This window comes from Salmo trutta, chromosome 30 (genome assembly GCF_901001165.1).
Source record: "Salmo trutta chromosome 30, fSalTru1.1, whole genome shotgun sequence".
Lineage (NCBI taxonomy): Eukaryota > Metazoa > Chordata > Actinopteri > Salmoniformes > Salmonidae > Salmo > Salmo trutta.
The window spans coordinates 40382982-40405847 of NC_042986.1; the positions used below are offsets into that span (position 1 = coordinate 40382982).

The following is a 22866-nucleotide window of genomic DNA, read 5'->3' on the forward strand; positions in this document are numbered from 1 at the left end:
GGACTAAAAAACTTTCTCCATTGATTGTAGGTCCTGCCAGTTATGTACAGCCTCAGGACAACTAAGTTTTGGAGAAATACGCAGATTCAAAGAGCAGTCCATCATTTTCTTTCTAATGATCAGGACATTTTCATCAAAGAAGCAGCAGTGAGGGCTCTTCAATATTGCACGGTACTGTCTTTCCAAGCTAGTCGGAAGACTTCCATTTTGGTGGAGGGACATTTCCATTCACATTTTCTTGAAGCTTGCTTGCTTCAGGGATTGGGTATTTTCTGTATACTAGGGAGCTAATTTCTTGTGACAAATGTGTTTGTTTTTAGAGGTGCATCTGTATCAAGGTTAAATTTAGATCCTTGGTTTGCTGGTTAACTGATTATTGTACCTATAAACAGTGATTGAGTAGGCTGCATAGATTCCATGACTAGAACCTCGAAAGAAGAAAACGCAGTCATTTAGGGGGGGGTAAATTGAAATTTGCTGTCGTAAATGTTAGCAACACCTCCGCCTTTGCGGGATGTGCGGTGTATATGGCCACTAGTGTATCAAGGAGGAGAGGCCTCATTTACCACACACACACACACACACACACACACACACACACACACACACACACACACACACACACACACACACACACACACACACACACACACAAACCATGTAAAATGGTTGAAAAATAATCAGTCTTGTGCCATGTTTCATTCAGACCAATCACATCAAGGTTATGATCAGTGATTAGGTCATTAACTATGACTGCCTTGGAAGTGAGGGCTCTAACATTAAGTAGCCCTATTTTGAGATGTGAGATATTGTCACAATCTCGTTCAATATTGACATGAATGGAGGAGGTCTTTATTCCAGTGAGATTGCTAAGGCGAACACTGCCATGTTTAGTTTTGCCCGACCTAGATCGAAGCACAGACACAGTCTCCATGGGGAAAGCTGAAATGACTACACTGACTGTGCTAGTGGCAGACTCCACTAAGCAGGCAGGCTGGCTAACAGCCTGCTGCCTGGCCTGCACCCTATCTCATTGTGGAGCTAGAGGAGATAGAGCCATGTCTATGTTGATAGATAAGATGAGAGGACCCTCCAGCTTGGATGGAGTCCGTCACTCCTCAGCAGGCCAGGCTTGGTCCTGTTTGTGGGCGAGTCCCAGAAAGAAGGCCAGTTATCTACAAATTTCTTATTTTGGGTGCGTCAGAAAACTGTTTTCAACCAGTGATTGAGTTGTCCGAGACTGCTGTAGAACTCATCACTCCACCTAACTGTTTTATCCTAACATCATTGGTGCCGACGTAGATACCAATGCTAGCTGCGAGGGTTAACACGCTTAAATGTCTTACTCACGTCGGCCACTGAGAAGGAGAGCCCACAGTCCTTGGAAGTGGGCCGTGTTGGTGACACTGTGTTATCCTCAAAGCGTGCGAAGAAGGTGTTTAGCTTGTCTGTAAGCAAGACGTTGGTGTCGAGACTTTTTGTAGTCTGTGATTGTCTGTAGACCCTGCCACATACGTCTCGTATCTGAGCCGGTGAATTGCGACTCCACTTTGTCTCTATACTGACACTTTGCCTGTTTGATTGCCTTGCAGAGGGAATAACTACACTGTTTGTATTCTGCCATATTCCTAGTCACCTTGCCATGGTTAAATGCGGTAGTTCATGCTTTCAGTTTTACGCGAATGCTGCCATCTATCCACAGTTTTTGGTTAGGGTAGGTTTTTAATAGTCACAGTGGGTACAAAATCTCCTATAGACTTCCTGATAAACTCAGTCACCATGTCAGTATATTCGTAAATATTATTCTCGGAAGCTACCCGGAACATATCCTAATCCGCGTGATCAAAAAAATCTTGAAGCGTGGATTTTGATTGGTCAGACCAGCATTGAATAGTCCTTTGGAATCAGTTAAATTGCCCTGGGGGGTGCGAACAAAGGATCCGCTTCGGGAAAGTCGTATTCCTGGTCGCAGTGCTGGAAGTGCTGGTGAGTTACCGCCGCTCTGATATCCAATAGTTCTTCCTGGCCGTAAGTAATAACATCAAAAAAGTACCTGAGCTAACAGTGTAAGAAATAATACATGAAAAAAAAAAATACTGCAAAGTTTCCTAAGAGCTAGAAGCACAGCAGCCCTCTCTGTCGGTGCCATGAAGAGTAAACTCAGAGTGAGCTCAGTGCTAGATCTTGAGTCAGTTGTGTGTCCAAATGGTTTCCTATTCCCTATAGTGCCTTTGGGCCCTGGTCAAAAGTTGTGCACTAAATAGGGAATAGGGTGCCTTTTGGGAGACAACCAATATAATGGGTGTGTGAGGGTCTGAGAAAGAACATTGCCATTCACTGTGTGTTTCATTCCATATGTGTTCCATTCCAGTGAGATGTTCCATTAATTCAACTAAGGGGTGCTACCAGGAAATAATAGAGTAACACACTTCAGTCAGTATCTGACATGTTGAACAGAGTTTACTATTTGTACCCATTTTTAGCTCACTAAAGGAGTATGTCTGCTTTCATCAAGAAAACAGCTAGCCTGATTTGTGACTCATTGATTTAAGTCCACCCTCTGTGTCTCTATAGACAGCATAGTGTGCATGCATGCATGTACACACACACACACACACACACACACACACACACACACACACACACACACACACACACACACACACACACACAAACCATGTAAAATGTTTGAAAAATATCAAAAGTATCAAGGATCGCTCCGCTCATCTTTGTCTTGATCCTGACTAGTCTCCCAGTCCCTGCCGCTGAAAAACATCACCACAGCATGATTCTGCCACCACCAATGTGTGTGTGTGTGTGTGTGTGTGTGTGTGTGTGTGTGTGTGTGTGTGTGTGTTTGTGTGTGTGTGTGCTTCCAAGTGTGAGGAGCAGCAGCAGAGAAGCAACTGAACAGTAATTAGTAGCCTGTCATTCCAGATCTCCGTGGAGACGGCTGTGTGTTGTGTTCCATCTACACATTCAGCGAGTGATCACACAAACACTGGGGAGTAGGAGGCATGTCTATGACTTTCATTACACTACTTTACAACAGACCACAATTACACACACACACACTCTAGTCTGGTGCTCTGGTAGCTGCTAATAACCACAGTAACACACACACAGACACACACACACACACACACACACACACACACACACACACACACACACACACTCTAGTCTGGTGCTCTGGTAGCTGCTAATAACCACAGTAACACACACACAGACACACACACACACACACACACACACACACACACACACACACACACACACACACACACACACACACACTCTAGTCTGGTGCTCTGGTAGCTGCTAATAACCACAGTAACACACACACAGACACAGACACAGACACAGACACACACACACACACACACACACACACACACACACACACACACACACACACACACACACACACACACACACACTCTAGTCTGGTGCTCTGGTAGCTGCTAATAACCCCAATAAAAATCACATGCACATTCTAAGCCCCTCTACTCCTGTTTTTTGAGCACAAAACACTGTTGTTTTTTTCTTTTTGCACAACCACAACAGCAATCCCACTGATTCTAGTTTTGATCCCACTAAGAACAGAAGACAGTAGTAATCAAAGCACGACAAGTTGGCTCCACGTTGTGCAGTAAATGGTTGAAGTATAAAGGCCATGGGGCAAAGACGTCACCATGGATGGAAACATACAGCCTCGGAGACAGAAACAATAACAGCTATCAGCTTGTGGAAAGGCAGAGACAGTGGCACACTTGGTTTTTCTTTTGTCATAGAGAAAATTGATTTTATTTTCACATGCCTACATGATACATTATGTCAACTGCAATGCTTTAAGACACACAACATCTGACAGTTTCCCTGCGTTTCATTCCCAAAATCGACCGTTCAACTTTACAAACTGCACCAGATACACAGGTCCATACAAAGCATCCAGCCCATGATCAGAACCCCATAGAATTACAATGAGAATCTTAGAATCATGCTAATTCTATGGAGAATATTATAATCATTCTAATTCTAATCATTCTAATTCTCATTGTAATCATTCTAGAAACCTCGCTTAGACTCATATAGCTATGATTCAGTTCACCCCTGCTAAAACACAACAGTAAAAGTGGAAAAGGAGTCTGTATAGGTAGATATAGATAAAGCTGGAATCCTTAATTGAAACAATAACAAAGGGTCACCCCGTCTGTGTTTTGGTAAACAGTTGAGGGATGAGGCTGGAGAAATGTAACCACTCTCAAATGAATACAGAGCTATGGTATGGATACAAGAACTGACCATTCATGTATCAAAATTATAGTTTGAACCATGTTTTGATACTATACAGTGTTTGTTTACATTTACTTTGTTTACAAATATTGGAGTATAACAACTTTATATATTGTGTTCTGATGGGGTACGACAGTTGAACTAAGCTCACGAGGCATTTACAAGTTATATTCTTCAAGAATCATTCATTTATAAGACCAAAAATGGATGTAGCAACTAAGGATTCTAGATTTAAATTATCAAAATAAAATAATCTTCATATAATGTCATATATTGTTACTAAATGTGCAGATAATCAATTTTCTAGAGGGGTTTTCTACAGGATTAAGGTAAAGTCACTAGGCCTATACTGTGCTACATACAACTGTGCTTCTATATACAGACTTTTGTGTCAGAGGAGTCAAAATAGCGTTGAGATATAAATTAAAATACATTTCAATAAAACTTTACTTTCTTTAATAGTAAACACAAGGCAACTATGGTCGACCAAGAGAAATATATTAAGACACCACGTGAAAGAAAACATACTCTCTTTGGCTTGCGTCCCAAATCCCACTCTCAAAACACACTCTCTTTGGATGCGTCCCAAATCCCACTCTCAATACACACTCTCTTTGGTTGCGTCCCAAATCCCACTCTCAAAACACAACAGGGTACCATTTGAGAAGCAACCTTTTTCCACCTTACATGCGGACTAAACCGGGAACGGCGACTAAACCGGGCACGCTGACTAAACCGGGAATGGTGACTAAACCGGGCACGCTGACTAAACCGGGCACGGCGACTAAACCGGGCACGGCGACTAAACCGGGCACGTTGACTAAACCGGACATGCACGTGCCTTCGATTTTGTCTATCCACACCAGATGCAATCAGGACACACAGGTTGAAATATCAAAAAGATCTCTGAACCAAATATATTCATTTGGAGACAGGTCAAAACATATACGAAACATTCATGGACATTTAGCTAGCTAGCTTGCTGTTGCTAGCTCATTTTGTCCTGGGATATAAACATTGGATTGTTATTTTACTTGAAATGCACAAGGTCCTTTTTGTTGTTGCTGGATCTTTGTAGAATGTCGAACCATTTTGAGTCACACAAAATAGTGTGTTCTATCTGACAATAAATCCACAGATAAAAGGGGAAACCTAGTTAGTTTCTAGTAATCTCTCCTAGTTCAGTATTCTTCTTCTGTGGATTTTATATGGTGGTTGGCTACCAACTTTAAGGTGCGTTACTACAACCAACTGGACTGGAGTGTGGACCTCAGTTCACCCAATATGCTCCTAAAAACCAATGAGGAGATGGAGATGGAACACGCTGACTTGCAGCGTATCAAGCGTCTAAAATAGAACCAAAGTTTTATTTTAGCGCCTGGCTAGCAGACGCTCGTTGTGCGCGCGAGCAGTTTGGACGAAATGACTGAATAACATATATGTGTACATTTATTTTTGCAACGTTCGCGCACGTTACGCTGCCGGTGTGGTCAGCATGTTAGATACATGTACAATGATTATCAAACAACCAAGATCTTAAAAAATAACCAAGATCTTAAAGGACCAAGATTGGCGTTTTAGGAACAAAATCTAAGTCTCATCACATTACTCCACAGCAACATTAAGCTCCATCACTTTGACGTTAAGCACGACTGGAACGGGCGGATGATGTCACAGCATGTGCAGATATGGATCTTAACAACGCATTTACTAACAATGTTGATGATGCATTTAGCAATGATGACGTTGAGATAATCTCTTTTAATCTAATATGGCCGCCCACATTTTTTGGTCCCCTTTTTCAACCAGCAAATGTATTGTCAAAGAAATACAATAGCATTTTATATATTATTTGCAAGACACTTTTTGTTTGTGAAAAGACAAGTAGTGTGAGCTTCTTCAGTCACATGCTAAATCTTGGCTACTGTCTGACTGCATCTCAATGCATTTTTTACATTCGTATTTCTCTTTTTAAAGACACTGTGTTTGTGTTTGTGAACAGTAGTGTGAGCTTTAATAGTCACATGCTACTACCGTCTGCATGTTGACTCTCCTCTTCCTGAAACAGAACTGTTTACGTACTGTACTGTAATAGAAAAACATGATTTTTCATACATGATTTTTATTCTTTCTATAAGGATTTGCAAGATACTTTGTTTGTGAAAGGAAAATAGCATGAGATTTCATAGTCACATGCCACTGCTTGACAACAGCCTGTCTGTTGACTGGAATGACACCAGGCAGAGACTAACCTGTTTTAACTTTTACTTAATCAAAACAAAGCTGGACTTGGGAGTCAGTCGTCTGGGAACAACAACTCCTAGTTCCAATCCCACTTTAGTCTGTTAACAGTCACTTTTTTTATTAATTATTTACTTTATCTTTATTTAACTAGGCAAGTCAGTTAAGAACAAATACTTATTTTCAATGACAGCCTAGGAACAGTGGGTTAACTGCCTTGTTCAGGGGCAGAACGACAGATTTTTGCCTTGACAGCTCGGGGATTCACTCTAGCAACTTTTTGGTTACTGGCCCAACGCTCTAACCACTAGGCTACCTGCCGCCCCATACAACAGTGCAACTCCACATTTCTGTTGTATTTTAGTTAGACAATATTTACCAATTACGCTTCATTGATGAAAGACAGCAGCATTTTTTACAGACACATCAAATATTGTTTCTGGTCTCAGGACTCAAATCCTTCACAAATAGTAGCAATTTTTTGAAAACAACATTTGGAAATATTGCTGCTTGATTGAAACTCAAAGTATTTCCATCAGATATTCAAAACACTCCTCAACTTTAGATGTGTCCCTTAACATTAAGCTCACTGATGTTATTTTCTTTCATGGTACATTATATAGTGCTAGATCATGCAATACAATACATGCTAAATGCTTGGAAACAGACAGATGTGTGTACATACATAACTATACCCCCTAAAGCATCAGATAGACGTATTCTACAACAGAGTTTGGGTACTGTGTACTTGACAGAAAGACAAGAGTTCTTCTTCCAGAACCTTCCGGAAGGACCCGGACCTTCATCTCAGTTAGAGGAAGGAGGGACCTAGACCTGAAGCTCCACCCCATGTCCTTCAGTGCTGCATCCTGGTTTACACGTAATTCTCCTTCATCGACCAATCAACTTCTTCAGGTCAGAGTGGTGATTTCTGGTTGGGCGTAGTTCCCAGTAGCTGCCAGGATGTCTTTACAGCTCTCTGTAACAGAGAAGCATAATGGGTGGATATTAGAGACAGGAAAGTCAAAACAATGTTCTGTGTATGTATGGCATGACAATGATGGAAGAGTTGGCAACATCACTGGATGAAGGATAATATAACATTCATTCAATATTGGGACTTTGAGACAAATATCCTATACATTATGGGATCAGAAATCCATTGCCAACCATAGTGGTAAAGGCATGAATACATACTACGGGGGAATTGGGTAAGTTGAGCCATTGTTTACATTCAGCAACATTCCGTCAAGGGAAACATAGTATTCTTTCTAACAAAGATATCTACATATATTTCAGGATGTTGTGTATCCCTGGAAATAATCTGAATTAATGTAAACATTCATGAAAACATAGTTTGTCCAAAACAAAAGTAATCTCCTGACTCAACTTACCCTGGGTATGGGGTAAGGTGAGTCGTGGGAAAGGGTCAGTTAAGCTGCTTACAAATTTCTGAAGTGAATTAAATATTACTACTATGTTTTTAAAACCATGACTGTCTTTATTTCCCAGACACAATTCAACACAATCGCAATCGCTTTTTCAGTAAAAAAAAAAAAAGGTTTAAGCATCTTTTAACAGAGGCTTAACACCTAACAAACACTTTTTTAAAACACTTTTAACATAGGCCAGGCCCTGTTGTTAACTCATATCCCAGCAATAATGACTTGCATTACGCCTAGCAAGAACATTTGCTTCAATTTGCTCAACCATTGGCTCAACCATTGGCTCAGCTTACTCCATGGCGATTGGATCAATTTACCCCATGGCCATTGGCTCAACCATTGGCTCAGCTTACTCCATGGCCATTGGATCAACTTACCCCAAGGCAAACATATTGGCTGTATTAGGATACACAGCTATAATTATGCACTTTCATGCTAGGTTTAGGACCTCATATTGAAGCTTATAGAGACCCCAACTAATGTATAAAACAATCTACTTTGGTTTCGATACAAGCATTATGAAATCTCTATCACAATCAATTCATTTGACTGGTGAAAATCTTTTTTTTCATCTTCTCACCTTTTCCATGTGGTTTCTAACTTCACAAACTCCATACAATTATGACTTCTTCCTAAATATTTGGTCAAAATATAAAAATATTAATTATGTGTACAGTTTCCTAGAAACAAGAAAACCTCTACCATTGGCCACTTTAATAATGGAACACTAGTCACTTTAATAATGTTTAAATATTTTGCACTACTCATCTCATATGTTTATACTGTATTCTATACTATTCGACATTGCTCGCCCAAATATTTATATATTCTTAATTCCATTCTTAATTCCATTCCATTCCTTAGATTAGTGTGTATTGTTGTGAAATTGTTAGATATTACTTGTTAGATATTACTGCACTGTTGGAGCTAGAAACACAAGCATTTCACTACACCTGCAATAACATCTACTAAATACGTGTATGTGACAAATACATTTTGATTTGAACACAATAAATGTATTTGACTTGGTGAAAAACCCGTTTTGTGGAACTTACTTGCTTATCTTGCTTAACACTTTTTCCATGTGGTTACTTCCTTCAGAGACTACAGGAAATTATGGGACAGTCAATTCATACCTGGTCAAACTATTAATTATATGTATACAGTGCCTTCGGAAAGAATTCAGACCCCTTGACTTTTTCCATTCTGTTATGTTACAGCCTTATTCAAAAATGTATAAAATTGTTAGTTTTTTCCCCTCAGCAATCTACACACAATACCCCATAATGACAAAGCAAAAACAAGTTTTAGGAATTTTTGGAAAATGTATAAAAAATTAAAATATAATATGACATTTACATACGTATTCAGACAATTATTCAGTACTTTGTTGAAGCGATTACAGTATTGAGTCTTCTTGGGTATGATGCTACAAGCTTGGCACACCTGTATTTGGAGAGTTTCTCACATTCTTCTCTGCAGATCCTCTCAAGCTCTGTCAGGTTGGATGGAGAGCGTTGCTGCACAGCTATTTTCAGGTCTCTCCAGGGCTGTTCAATCGCGTTCCAAGTCCGGGAACTGGCAGGGCCACTCAAGGACATTCAGAGACTTGTCCAAAAGCCACTCCTGCGTTGTCTTGGCTGTGTGCTTAGGGTCGTTGTCCTGTTGGAAGGTGAACCTTCGCCCCAGTCTGAGGTAGTGAGCACTCTGGAGCAGGTTTTTATCAAGGATCGCTCCGCTCATCTTTGTCTTGATCCTGACTAGTCTCCCAGTCCCTGCCGCTGAAAAACATCACCACAGCATGATTCTGCCACCACCAAGCTTCACCGTAGGGATGGTGCCAGGTTTCCTCCAGATGTGACACTTGGCTTTCAGGCCAAAGAGTTCAATCTTGGTTTCATCAGACCAGAGAATCTTTTTCTCATGGTCTGAGAGTCTCTAGGTGTCTTTTGGAAAACTCTGAGCGGGCTGTCATGTGCCTTTTACTGAGGAGTGGCTTCCGTCTGGCCACTCTACCATAAAAGCCTGATTGGTGGAGTGCAGCAGAGATGGTTGTCCTTCTGGAAGGTTCTCCCATCTCCACAGAGTAACTTTAGAGCTCTGTCGGAGTGACCATCTGGTTTTTGGTCATCCCCCTGACCAAGGCCCTTCTCCCCCGATTGCTCAGTTTGGCCGGGCAGTCAGGTCTAGGAAGAGTCTTGGTGGTTCCAAACTTCTTCCATTTAAGAATGATGGAGGCCACTGTGTTCTTGGGGACCTTCAATGCTGCAGATATTTTTTGGTACCCTTCCCCAGATCTGTGCCTCGACACAATCCTGTCTCAGGAACTCTACGGACAATCCATTCGACCTTGTGGCTTGGTTTTTGCTCTGACATGCACTGTCAACTTTATATAGACAGGTGTGTTCCTTTCCAAATCATGTCCAATCAATTGAATTTACCACAAGTGGACTCCAATCAAGTTGTAGAAACATCTCAAGGATGATCAATGGAAACAGGATACACCTGAACTCAATTTCGAGTCTCATAGCAAAGGGTCTGAATACTTATGTAAATAAGGTATTTCAGTTTGTTATTTTTAATACATTTGCAAACATTTCTAAAAACCTGTTTTCACTTTGCCATTATGGGGTATTGTGTGTAGATTGCTGAGAATGTATTTATTTTTAAATCAATTTTAGAATAAGGCTGTAACGTAACAAAATGTGGAAAAAGTCAAGGGGTCTGAATACTTTCCGAAGGCACTGTAGTTTCCTAGGAACAAGGGTGGTTCAACTTACCCCTTCTCCCCTACATGTATTTATGAACACTAGGCGGCAGGTAGCCTAGCGGTTAGAGCGATGGGCCAGTAACTGAAAGGTGAAACATCTGTCGATGTGGCACTTAACCCTAATTTGCTCCAGGGGAGCTGTACTATTATGGCTGACCCTGTCAAACAACACATTTCACTGCACCTTTTTTAAGACTACACGCTGACTGTAATTCAGCAAAATGTTGAAAGGAAGCCCTCAGGCAAATGAAAAGCTTTACTGTCTGCAGATCATAACCTGGACCAGTGAGAGAGAGTCCAGTGGAAGCGGAAGCCTCAGGCTATGATGGTCATGACCACTATTCCTAATTGGAAACCTATTAGTGGCTATCAAGTTGAATTTACCACAGTTGGACTCCAATCGAGTTGTAGAAACATCACAAAGGATGTTTCTACATCCTTGTTTCTATGTTTCTAGCGGCTATCAATTTGAATGCTGAGCCAGAACCCACCCAGACTCTGTAAACGACCAGGGTCAGTAGGACTCTGGCACCCTATTCCCTATATAGTGCACTACTTTAGACCAGGGTCAGTAGGACTCTGGCACCCTATTCCCTATATAGTGCACTACTTTAGACCAGGGTCAGTAGGACTCTGGCACCCTATTCCCTATATAGTGCACCACATTAGACCAGGGCTCTGATCAAAAGTAGGGCACTATGTAGGGAATACGATGCCATTTGGGATGCAGACCCTGTCTTCCTGCAGCTAATGTGCACTAAAATGTGAGAGTGTATGTGTGATGTTCCCCTTTCACAGGCCGGGATTATTATTATTATTATTATATCATTACCCACATACTCACCAGATACAGAGCCCGTGCTATTGAATTACTTAGCCTTCTGTCCTTCTGTAAGTTTCTCTCTCTCAACCTTCTCCGTCTATCTCTCTTTATTTCTCCCTCTCTCTCCTATCTATCTCCCCTCTATCGCTCTCTCTCTCTTTATTCTCCCTCTCTCTCCTATCTATCTCCCCTCTATCGCTCTCTCTCTCTTTATTCTCCCTCTCTCTCCTATCTATCTCCCCTCTCTCTATCGCTCTCTCTCTCTTTATTCTCCCTCTCTCTCCTATCTATCTCCCCTCTATCGCTCTCTCTCTCTTTATTCTCCCTCTCTCTCCTATCTATCTCCCCTCTATCGCTCTCTCTCTCTTTATTCTCCCTCTCTCTCCTATCTATCTCCCCTCTATCGCTCTCTCTCTCTTTCCTATCTCTCATGTCATCTGAATGCACCAATTTGTAAGTCGCTCTGGATAAGAGCGTCTGCTAAATGACTTAAATGTAAATGTAAATGTAGTTGACAACACAAACTAGCCACAATTACCCGTGGAACATGTATCACTTGCTATTGTGGTTGCGGGTTTTTAACTGAACACTTTGATCAGCCACCTTATTGCCTCTTTATTTAACCAAGTAAGTTATTGAGAACACACTCTCTATTCCTATAATGACCTGATGACCTCTAGCCAGCTGAATAATGCAAGCCAGAACATGGGGTTGTGTCCATTAGGCTCTAAATGTCAGAAAACAGTCTAAACCAGGGAGGGACTATATCGCTGGACTCGTCCAAACTGAAACACTCATTTTAAATATTTCCATTGCAAAATATTCACGTTGTTTGATGACCTAATGAGCATGGCCCATTAATGTTTGGGGCGTTCCAATGAGAAGCCTCTGTAGTGTTATGATGACGGAGAGGCGTCCAGATCCCAGTCAAGGTTTTCATCCCTGTAACCACAGTTCATTTACCCAGCAGCTCTGGACTGTCAGGATTAGAGCTGCCCACCCTTTTATTGATCTTCTCATTCCCCTCGATGGATCTCTCTCACTCTCTCTCTTTCTCTCTGCACATAGTCAAAGATTTCCTTAATTTTGGGTCAGTCACAGTGGTCAGGTATTCTGCCACTGTGTAATCTCTGTTTAGGGCCAAATAGGATTCTAGTTTGCTCTGTTCTTTTGTTCATTCTTTCCAATGTGTCAAGTAATTATCTTTTTGTTTTCTCATGATTTGATTGGTTCTAATTGTGTTGCTGTCCTGGGGCTCTTTGGGGTCTGTTTGTGAACAGAGCCCCAGGACCAGCTTGCTTGGGGGCTCTTCTCCAGGTTCATTTGTTTTTGTTATGGAAGGTTTGGGAATCGCTTCCTTTTAGGTGGTTGTAGAATTTAACGGCTCTTTTCTGGATTTGGATAATTAGCAGGTATCGGCCTAATTCTGCTCTGCATGCATTATTTGGTGTTTTATGTTGTACACAGAGGACATTTTTGCAGAATTCTGCATGCAGAGTCTCAATTTGGTGTTTGGAACATTTTGTGAATTCTTGGTTGGTGAGCGGAACCCAGACCTCACAGGCATCAAGGGCAATGGGTTCTATAACTGATTCAAGTATTTTTAGCCAGATCCTAATTCGTATGTCGAATTTTATGTTCCTTTTGATGGCATAGAAGGCCCTTCTTGCCTTGTCTCTCAGACCGTTCACAGCTTTGTGGAAGTTACCTGTGGTGCTGATGTTTAGGCCGAGGTAAGTATAGTTTTTTGTGTGCTCTAGGGCAACGGTGTCTAGATGGAATTTGTATTTGTGGTCATGGCAACAGGACCTTTTTTGGAACACCATTATTATTGTCTTACTGAGATTTACTGTCAGGGCCCAGGTCTGACAGAATCTGTGCAGAAGATCTAGTTGCTGCTGTAGGCCCTCCTTGGATAGGGACAGAAGTACCAGATCATCAGCAAACAGTAGACATTTGACTTCAGATTCGAAGGGGTGAGGCCAGGTGCTGCAGACCGTTCTAGTGCCCTCGCCAATTCGTTGATATACAGTACCAGTCAAAAGTTTGGACACACCTACTCATTCCAGGGTTTTCTTTTTTTTATTACTATTTTCTACATTGTAGAATAATAGTGAAGACATCAAAACTATGAAATAACAGATATTGAATCATGTAGTAACCAAAAAAGTGTTAAACAAATCAAATCAAAGTTTATTTATCAAGTGCGCCGAATACAACAGGTGTAGACCTTACAATGAAATGCTTACTTAACCAATAGTGCAATTTCTAGAGTTAGAAAAAAAAGGTATTAGGTGAACAATAGGTAAGTAATGAAATAAAAACAACAGTATAAAGACAGTGAAAAATAACAGTAGCGAGGCTATATACAGTAGCGAGGCAATAACAGTAGCGAGGCTATATACAGACACCGGTTAGTCAGGCTGATTGAGGTAGTATGTACATGCAGATATGGTTAAAGTGACTATGCATATATGATAAACAGAGAGTAGCAGTAGCGTAAAAGAGGGGTTGGCGGGTGGTGGGTAGCGGGTGGCGGGACACAATGCAGGTAGCCCGGGTAGCCAATGTGCGGGGCACCAGTTGGTGGGGATAATTGAGGTAGTATGTACAGGAATGCATAGTTAAAGTGACTATGCATATACGATAAACAGAGAGTAGCAGCAGCGTAAAAGAGGGGTTGGGGGAAGCACACAATGCAAAAAGTCCCGGTAGCCATTTGATTACCTGTTCAGGAGTCTTATGGCTTGGAGGTAAAAACTGTTGAGAAGTCTTTTTGTCCTAGACTTGGCACTCCGGTACCGCTTGCCATTCGGTAGTAGAGAGAACAATCTATGACTGGGGTGGCTGGGGTCTATGACAATTTTTAGGGCATTCCTCTGACACCGCCTGGTGTAGAGGTCCTGGATGGCAGGCAGCTTAGCCCCAGTGATGTACTGGGCCGTACGCACTACCCACAGTAGTGTCTTGCTGTCGGAGTCCAAGCAGTTGCCATACCAGGCAGTGATGCAACCAGTCAGGATGCTCTCGATGTTGCAGCTGTAGAACCTTTTGAGGATCTGAGGACCCATGCCAAATCTTTTTAGTTTCCTGGGGGAGAATAGTCATTATCGTGCCCTCTTTACGACTGTCTTGGTGTGTTTGGACCATTCTAGTTTGATGGTGATGTGGACACCAAGGAACTTGAACCTCTCAACCTGCTCCACTACAGCCTCGTCGATGAGAATGGGGGCGTGCTCGGTCCTCCTTTTCCTGTAGTCCACAATCATCTCCTTAGTCTTGGTTACGTTGAGGGATAGGTTGTTATTCTGTAACCACGCGGCCAGGTCTCTGACCTCCTCCCTATAGGCTGTCTCATTGTTGTCGGTGATCAGGCCTACCACTGTTGTGTCATCTGAAAACTTAATGATGGTGTTGGAGTCGTGCCTGGCCATGCAGTCGTGGATGAACAGGGAGTACAGGAGGGGACTGAGCACGCACCCCTGAGGGGCTTGTGTTGAGGATCAGCGTGGCAGATGTGTTGCTACCTTCCCTCACCACCTAGGGGCGGCCCGTCAGGAAGTCCAGGATCCAGTTGCAGAGGGAGGTGTTAGTCCCAGGATCCTTAGCTTAGTGATGAGCTCTGAGGGCACTATGGTGTTGAACATTGAGCAGTAGTCAATGAATAGCATTCTCACATAGGTGTTCCTTTTGTCGAGGTGGGAAAGGGCAGTGTGGAGTGCAATGGAGATTGCATCATCTGTGGATCTGTTTGGGCGGTATACAAATTGGAGTGGGTCTAGGGTTTCTGGGATAATGGTGTTGATGTGAGCCATTACCAGCCTTTCAAAGCACTTCATGGCTACGGACGTGAGTGCTACGGGTCTGTAGTCATTTAGGCAGGTTGCCTTCATGTTCTTGGGCACAGGGACTATGGTGGTCTGCTTGAAACATGTTGGTATTACAGACTCAATCAGACTCAATCAAATGTCAGTGAAGACACCTGCCAGTTGGTCAGCACATGCCCGGAGCACACGTCCTGGTAATCCGTCTGGCCGCAGCCTTGTGAATGTTGACCTGTTTAAAAGTCTTACTCACGTCGACTACGGAGAGCGTGATTACACAGTCGTCTGTAACAGCTGATGCTCTCATGCATGCCTGAGTATTGCTTGCCTTGAAGCGAGCATAGAAGTGATTTAGCTCATCTGGTAGGCTCGTGTCACTGGGCAGCTCGCGGCTGTGCTTCCCTTTGTTGTCTATAATAGTTTGCAAGCCCTGCGACATAAGACGAGCGTCGGAGCCGGTGTAGTACAATTCAATCTTAGCCCTGTATTGACGCTTTGCCTGTTTGATGGCTCGTCAGAGGGCATAGCAGGATTTCTTGTAAGCTTCTGGGTTAGAGTCCTGCACCTTGAAGGCGGCAGCTCTACCCTTTAGCTCAGTGCGAACGTTGCCTGTAATCTATGGCTTCTGGTTGGGGTATGTACGTACAGTCACTGTGGGGATGACGTCCTCAATGCACTTATTGATAAAGCCAGTGACTGATGTTATGTACTCCTCAATGCCATCGGAAGAATCGGAACATGTTCCAGTCTGTGATAGCAAAACAGTCCTGTCGTTTAGCATCTGCTTCATCATATCAAAACATATCTTATATTTTAGATTCTTCAAAGTAGCCAACCTTAGCCTTGATGACAGCTTTGCACACTCTTGGCATTCCCTCAACCAGCTTCACCTGGAATGCTTTTCCAACATTCTTGAAGGAGTTCCCACATATGCTGAGCACTTGTTAGCTTCTTTTCCTTCACTCTGCGGTCCAACTCATCCCAAACCATCTCAATTGGGTTGTGGTCGGGTGATTGTAGAGGCCAGGTCATCTGATGCAGCACTCTATCACTCTACTTCTTGGTCAAATAGCCTTTACACAGCCTGGAGGTGTGTTGGGTCATTGTCCTGTTGAAAAACAAATGATAGTCCCACTAAGCGCAAACCCGATGGGATTGCGTATCGCTGCAGAATACTGTGGTAGCAATGCTGGTTAAGTGTGCCTTAAATTCTAAATAAATCAGTGACAGTGTCACCAGCAAAGCACCCCCACACCATCACAGCTCCTCCTGCATGCTTCACGGTGGGAACCACACATGCGGAGATCATTCGTTCACCTACTCTACGTCTCACAAAGATAAGGCGTATGAAACCAAAAATTTCAAATTTGGACTCATCAGACCAAAAGGACAGATTTCCACCGGTCTAATGTCCATTGCTTGTGTTTCTTGGTCCAAGCAATTATCTTACTGGTGATTTTAAGTGGTGGTTTCTTAGCAGCAATTTGACCATGAAGGCCTGATTCACGCAGTCTCCTCTGAACAGTTGATGTTGAGATGTGTCTGTTACTTGAACTCCGTGAAGCATTTATTTGGGCTGCAATTTCTGAGGCTGGTAACTCTAATGAACTTATCCTCTGCAGTGGCTGTCCTCATGAGAGACAGTTTCATCATAGTGCTTGATGGTTTTTGCGATTGCACTTGAAGAGACTTTGAAAGTTCTTGAAATGTTCCGGATTGACTGATCTTCATGTCTTAAAGTAATGATTGACTGTTGTTTCTCTTTGCTTATTTGAGCTGTTCTTGCCATAATATGGACTTATCTTCTGTATACCACCCCTACATTGTCACAACTGATTGGCTCAATTGCAATAACGAAAGAAATTCCACAAATTAACTTTTAACAAGGCACACCTGTTAATTGAAATGCATTCCAGGGGACTACCTCATGAATCTGGTTGAGAGAATGCCAAGAGTGTGTAAAGCTGTCATCAAGGCAAAGGTTAGCTACTTGGAAGAATCTCACATATAAAATATATTTTGATTTGTTTAACACTTTTTTGGTTACTACATGACTCCATATGTGTTATTTCATAGCGTTGATGTCTTCACTCTTATTCTACAATGTAGAAAATAATAAAAAATAAAGAAAAACACTGGAATGAGTAGGTGTGTCCAAACTTTTTTTTGATTGGTACTGTACAGTGAGGGGGAAAAAGTATTTGATCCCCTGCTGATTTTGTACGTTTGCCCACTGACAAAGAAATGATCCATCTACAATTTTAATGGTAGGTTTATTTGAACAGTGAGAGATAGAATAACAACAAAAACATCCTGAAAAACGCATATCAAAAATGTTATAAAATGATTTGCATTTTAATGAGGGAAATAAGTATTTGACCCCTCTGCAAAACATGACTTAGTACTTGGTGGCAAAACCCTTGTTGGCAATCACAGAGGTCAGACATTTCTTGTAGTTGGCCACCAGGTTTGCACACATCTCAGGAGGGATTTTGTCCCACTCCTCTTTGCAGATCTTCTCCAAGTCATTTAGGTTTCGAGGCTGACGTTTGGCAACTCGAACCTTCAGCTCCCTCCACAGATTTTCTATGGGATTAAGGTCTGGAGACTGGCTAGGCCACTCCAGGACCTTAACGTTCTTCTTCTTGAGCCACTCCTTTGTTGCCTTGGCCATGTGTTTTGGGTCATTGTCATGCTGGAATACCCATCCACGACCCATTTTCAATGCCCTGGCTGAGGGAAGGAGGTTCTCACCCAAGATTTGACGGTAGATGGCCCCGTCCATCGTCCCTTTGATGCCGTGAAGTTGTCCTGTCCCCTTAGCAGAAAAACACCCCCAAAGCATAATGTTTCCACCTCCATGTTTGACGGTGGGGATGTTGTTCTTGGGGTCAAAGGCAGCGTTCCTCCTCCAAACACAGCAAGTTCAGTTAATGCCAAAGAGCTCCATTTTGGTCTCATCTGACCACAACACTTTCACCAGTTGTCCTCTGAGTCATTCAGATGTTCATTGGCAAACTTCAGATGGGCATGTATATGTGCTTTCTTGAGCAGGGGGACCTTGCAGGTGATGCAGGATTTCAGTCCTTCACAGTGTAGTGTGTTACCAATTGTTTTCTTGGTGACTATGGTCCCAGCTGCCTTGAGATCATTGACAAGATCCTCCCATGTAGTTTTGGGCTGATTCCTCACCATTCTCATGGTCATTGCAACTCCACAAGGTGAGATCTTCCATGGAGCCCCAGGCTGAGGAAGGTTGACAGTTCTTTTGTGTTTCTTCCATTTGCAAATAACCACACATTTTTACATTTTAGTCATTTAGCAGACACTCTTATCCAGAGCAACTTACAGTAGTGAATGCATACCTTTCATGCATTTTTTCTCCATACTGGTCCCCCGTTGGGAATCAAACCCACAACCCTGGTGTTGCAAACACCATGCTCTACCAACTGAGCCACACGAGACTTACACAGCAACTGTTGTCACCTTCTCACCAAGCTGCTTGGCGATGGTGTTGTAGCCCATTCCAGCCTTGTGTAGGTCTACAATGTTGTCCCTGACATCCTTGGAGAGCTCTTTGGTCTTGGCCACGGTGGAGAGTTTGGAATCTGATTGATTGATTGCTCCTGTGGACAGGTGTCGTTTATACAGGTAACAAGCTGAGATTAGGAGCACTCCCTTTAAGAGTGTGCTCCTAATCTCAGCTCGTTACCTGTATAAAAGACACCTGGGAGCCAGAAATCTTTCTGATTGAGAGGGGGTGAAATACTTATTTCCCTCATTAAAACACAAATCAATTTATAACATTTTTGACATGCGTTTTTTTCTGGATTTTTTTGTTGTTATTCTGTCTCTCACTGTTCAAATAAACCTACCATTAAAATTATAGACTGATCATTTCTTTGTCAGTGGGCAAACATACAAAATCAGCAGGGGATCAAATACTTTTTTCCCCCACTGTATGTGTTGAGGAGGGTGGGGCTTAAGCTGCATCCCTGTTTCACCCCCCCCCCCCCCCCCCCCAGCCCTGTGGAAAGAAATGTGTGGTTTGTTGCCAATTCTTTCCATGTTTGTGTACATGGATTTTATAATGTCATTTGTTTTACCCCCTAAACCATTTTCCATCAATTTGTATAGCAAACCCTCATGCAAAATTGAATCTAAAGCTTTTTTGAAAACAACAAAGCATGAAAAAAGACTTTGCCTTTGTTTTAGTTTGTTTGTTTGTTTGTCAATTGGGGTGTGCAGGATGAATATGTGGTCTATTGTACTGGGGATACCTAGTCAGTTGTACAACTGAATGCATTCAACTGAAATGTGTCTTCCGCATTTAACCCAGCCCCTCTGAATCAGTAGTTATTGGGGTCAAATTTTTCTACACTTTTGTAAATTGGGGTGATCAGTCCTTGGTTCCAAATATTGGTGAAGATGCCAGAGCTGAGGATGATGTTAAAGAGGTTAAGTATAGCCAATTGGAATTTGTGGTCTATATATTTTATCATTTCATTTGTGATACCATCAACCCCTCAGGCCATTTTGGGTTGGAGGGTTTGTATTTTGTCCTGTAGTTAATTCAATGTAATTGGAGAATCCAGTGGTTTCTGGTAGTCTTTAATAGTTGATTCTAAGATTTGTATATGATCATGTATATGTTTTTCCTGTTTGTTCCTTGTTATAGGGCCAAATAGATTGGAGAAGTGGTTCACCCGTACATCTCCGTTTTGGATAGATAACTCTTCGTGTTGTTGTTTGTTTAGAGTTTTTCTTATTTTCCCAGAAGTGGTTAGATTCTATAGATTTTTCAATTACATTGAGCTGATTTCTGATGTGCTGTTCCTTCTTTTTCTGTAGTGTATTTCTGTATTGTTTAAGGGTTCACCACAGTGAAGGCGTAGGCTCAGGTTTTCTGGGTCTCTATGTTTTTGGTTGGATAGGTTTCTCAATTTCTTTCTTAGGTTTTTGCATTCTTCATCAAACCGTTTGTCATTGTTGTTAATTTTCTTAGGTTGTCTGCTTGAAATTATTATTTTTGATAGGGAAGCTGAGAGGTCAAATATACTGTTTAGGTTTTCTACTGACAAGTTTACACCTTCACTCTTACAGTGAAACCTTTTGTCCAGGAAATTGTCTAGAAGGGATTCAATTTGTTGTTGCCTAATTGTTTTCCTTCCATCTATAGTATTTCTTAATATTACTCAAGTTCATTTGGCTTTGATGCCTCATGATTGAGGCATCAAAGTAGAGTGTCAAGTAGAGTGTGATTTTGCTGTGATCTGATAGGGCTGTCAGTGGACTGACTGAATGCTTTAAGAGACTGGGTTGAGGTCAGTGATAAAGTAGTTTACAGTACTACTGCCAAGAGACGAGCATTACGTGTACACACCATAGAAGTCCCCTCAAAGCCTACCACTGACTACTGATAGGTTAGGATTTATGAGCTTTAACTATTATTAATCATTAGTTCTAAAAGAGACATGAGGGGTGCCATAATGAAGCTTGGCAGGGAAAACAATCACATGGCAGTACAGATAAGGGGAGGAACCGATTAAGGCCCATATCACTCAGCTTCCTGACAGGCAATAATGATGCAATGTTTGGCGATAAGGAGGAGACTCCACCCAAGGTGGGGTATGAATACTACCACGGGTGGAACCATGTCTTTGTCTAATGCAGCTGTATTGACTCTCTGGGAAGAATAAACTTGGTTTGAGCTTTGGTTTCCTTTGAGTTTTTACTCTGCATTAGAACCTAACACTATGTACATACCCAGCGTCCGACAGAGCTGCAGGAGTTGTGACCTGTTTTTGTTGGTTATGTTGTCGTAGTTGTGTCTAAAGGGGGAGCATATGGGGGAGGGAATGCTGTCACCTCCAGGTAGGTGTTTGTCCCCCTGTGTGCTGAGGGTGTCAGGTTCTTGTCCAGTTCTGGCATTTATGTTGCCACAGACTAGTTCATGTCCCTGGGCCTGGAAATTGTTGATCTCCACCTCTTGGATGGAGAAGCTGTCATCGTTAAAGTATGGGGATTGCATTTGGGGGATATAGGTAGCACACATGAGGACATTTTTCTCTGTTGAGATAATTCCCTTATTAATTTCTAGCCAGATGTAAAATGTTCCTGTTTTGACTAATTTAATAGAGTGGGTTAGGTCTGCTCCATACCAAATTAGCCTACCCCCTGAGTCTCTTCCCTGTTTCACACCTGGTAGTTTGGTGGATGGGACTACCAGCTCTCTGTAACCTAGAGGGCAACCAGTGGGTCCGTCTCCTCTATACCATGTTTCTTGTAGGATGACAATGTCTGTATTTCTGATTTATTTGATGAAGTCTGAGTTCCTGCTCTTTAGGCCAAATGCAGATGACCTCAAACCTTGTATATTACAGGATGAGATAGTAAAAGCTTTGTGTTCCATAGTGTCTAGTGTTGTTTTCGTGTGGTTTAGGCCCGGACCATCACAGTAGGTGTGAACAGAGCATGTTGAGCACCTGATACATACCTCTTAGGTTGCAGGATGGGGCTTGGGCGGGTGTAATAGTGGGGGTTGGGCCTGTTGCTCTGCTCACGGCCTGGGCATATGTCCTGCTGTCATGTTGAGGTCCTTGCCGCAGGGGCATGGTGTGGGCAGAAGGGGCATAGGTCTGATATGGGGGGGGGGGGGGCGGCCAGGGTTTGCTTGAGGTGGTCTTCGCTGGTTGGGTGTGGCTGGTGAAGCTGTGGTCTCTCTCTCTCTCTATCATTGTCTCTCTCTCTCTCTTCCCCTCCATCTCTGTCTCTGCTCTCTATTTCTCTTTCTCGCTCTCTCTCTGCTCGCGCTGTCTCTGCTCTCTCTGCTCTCTCAATTCATGCTTTGGGAAACATGTTTACATTGCCAAAGAAAATTAAATAGATAATAAACAAAAGTGAAATAAAAAATACACAAAAGTTCCAAAGGAATAGAGACATTTAAAATGTCATATTACGTCTATTGTAACGTTGTGTAAATAATTAAAGTACAAAAGGGAAAATAAATAAACAGAAATGTGGGTTGTATTTACAATGGTATTGTTCTTCACTGGTGGTCCTTTTCTTGTGGCAACAGGTCACAAATCTTGCTGCTGTGATGGCACACTGTGGTATTTCACCCAATAGATATGGGAGTTTATCAAAATAGGACTTGCTGTGTGCACATAGCCTGTCTTCTCTTGAGAGCCAGGTCTTCCTATGGCGGCCTCTCTCAATAGCAAGGCTATGCTCACTAAGTCTGTACATAGTCAAAGCGTTCCTTAATTTTGGGTCAGTCACAGTGGTCAAGTATTCTGCCACTGTGTCTCTCTGTTTAGGACCAAATAGCATTTTAGTTTGCTATGTTTTTTTGGTTAATTATTTCCAATGTGTCAAGTAATTATCTTTTTGTTTTCTCATGATTTGGTTGGGTCTAATTGTGTTGCTGTCCTGGGGCTCTGTAGGTTTCTGTTAGTGTTTGTGAAC

At 42.3% G+C, this 22866-nt stretch overlaps 1 protein-coding gene across 1 annotated transcript in view; it reads right to left on the reverse strand.

The window, feature by feature from the left end:
* Window positions 1-6801: 6801 nt before the first annotated feature.
* kcnc4 (potassium voltage-gated channel, Shaw-related subfamily, member 4) overlaps window positions 6802-22866 on the reverse strand; it is a 66878-nt gene continuing 50813 nt past the window's right edge. The window contains exon 5 of the mRNA XM_029724162.1: window positions 6802-7516. Within this exon, the coding sequence (XP_029580022.1) occupies window positions 7449-7516 (68 nt within the window). The 3' untranslated portion in view covers window positions 6802-7448. The remainder of the gene's footprint in view (window positions 7517-22866) is intronic.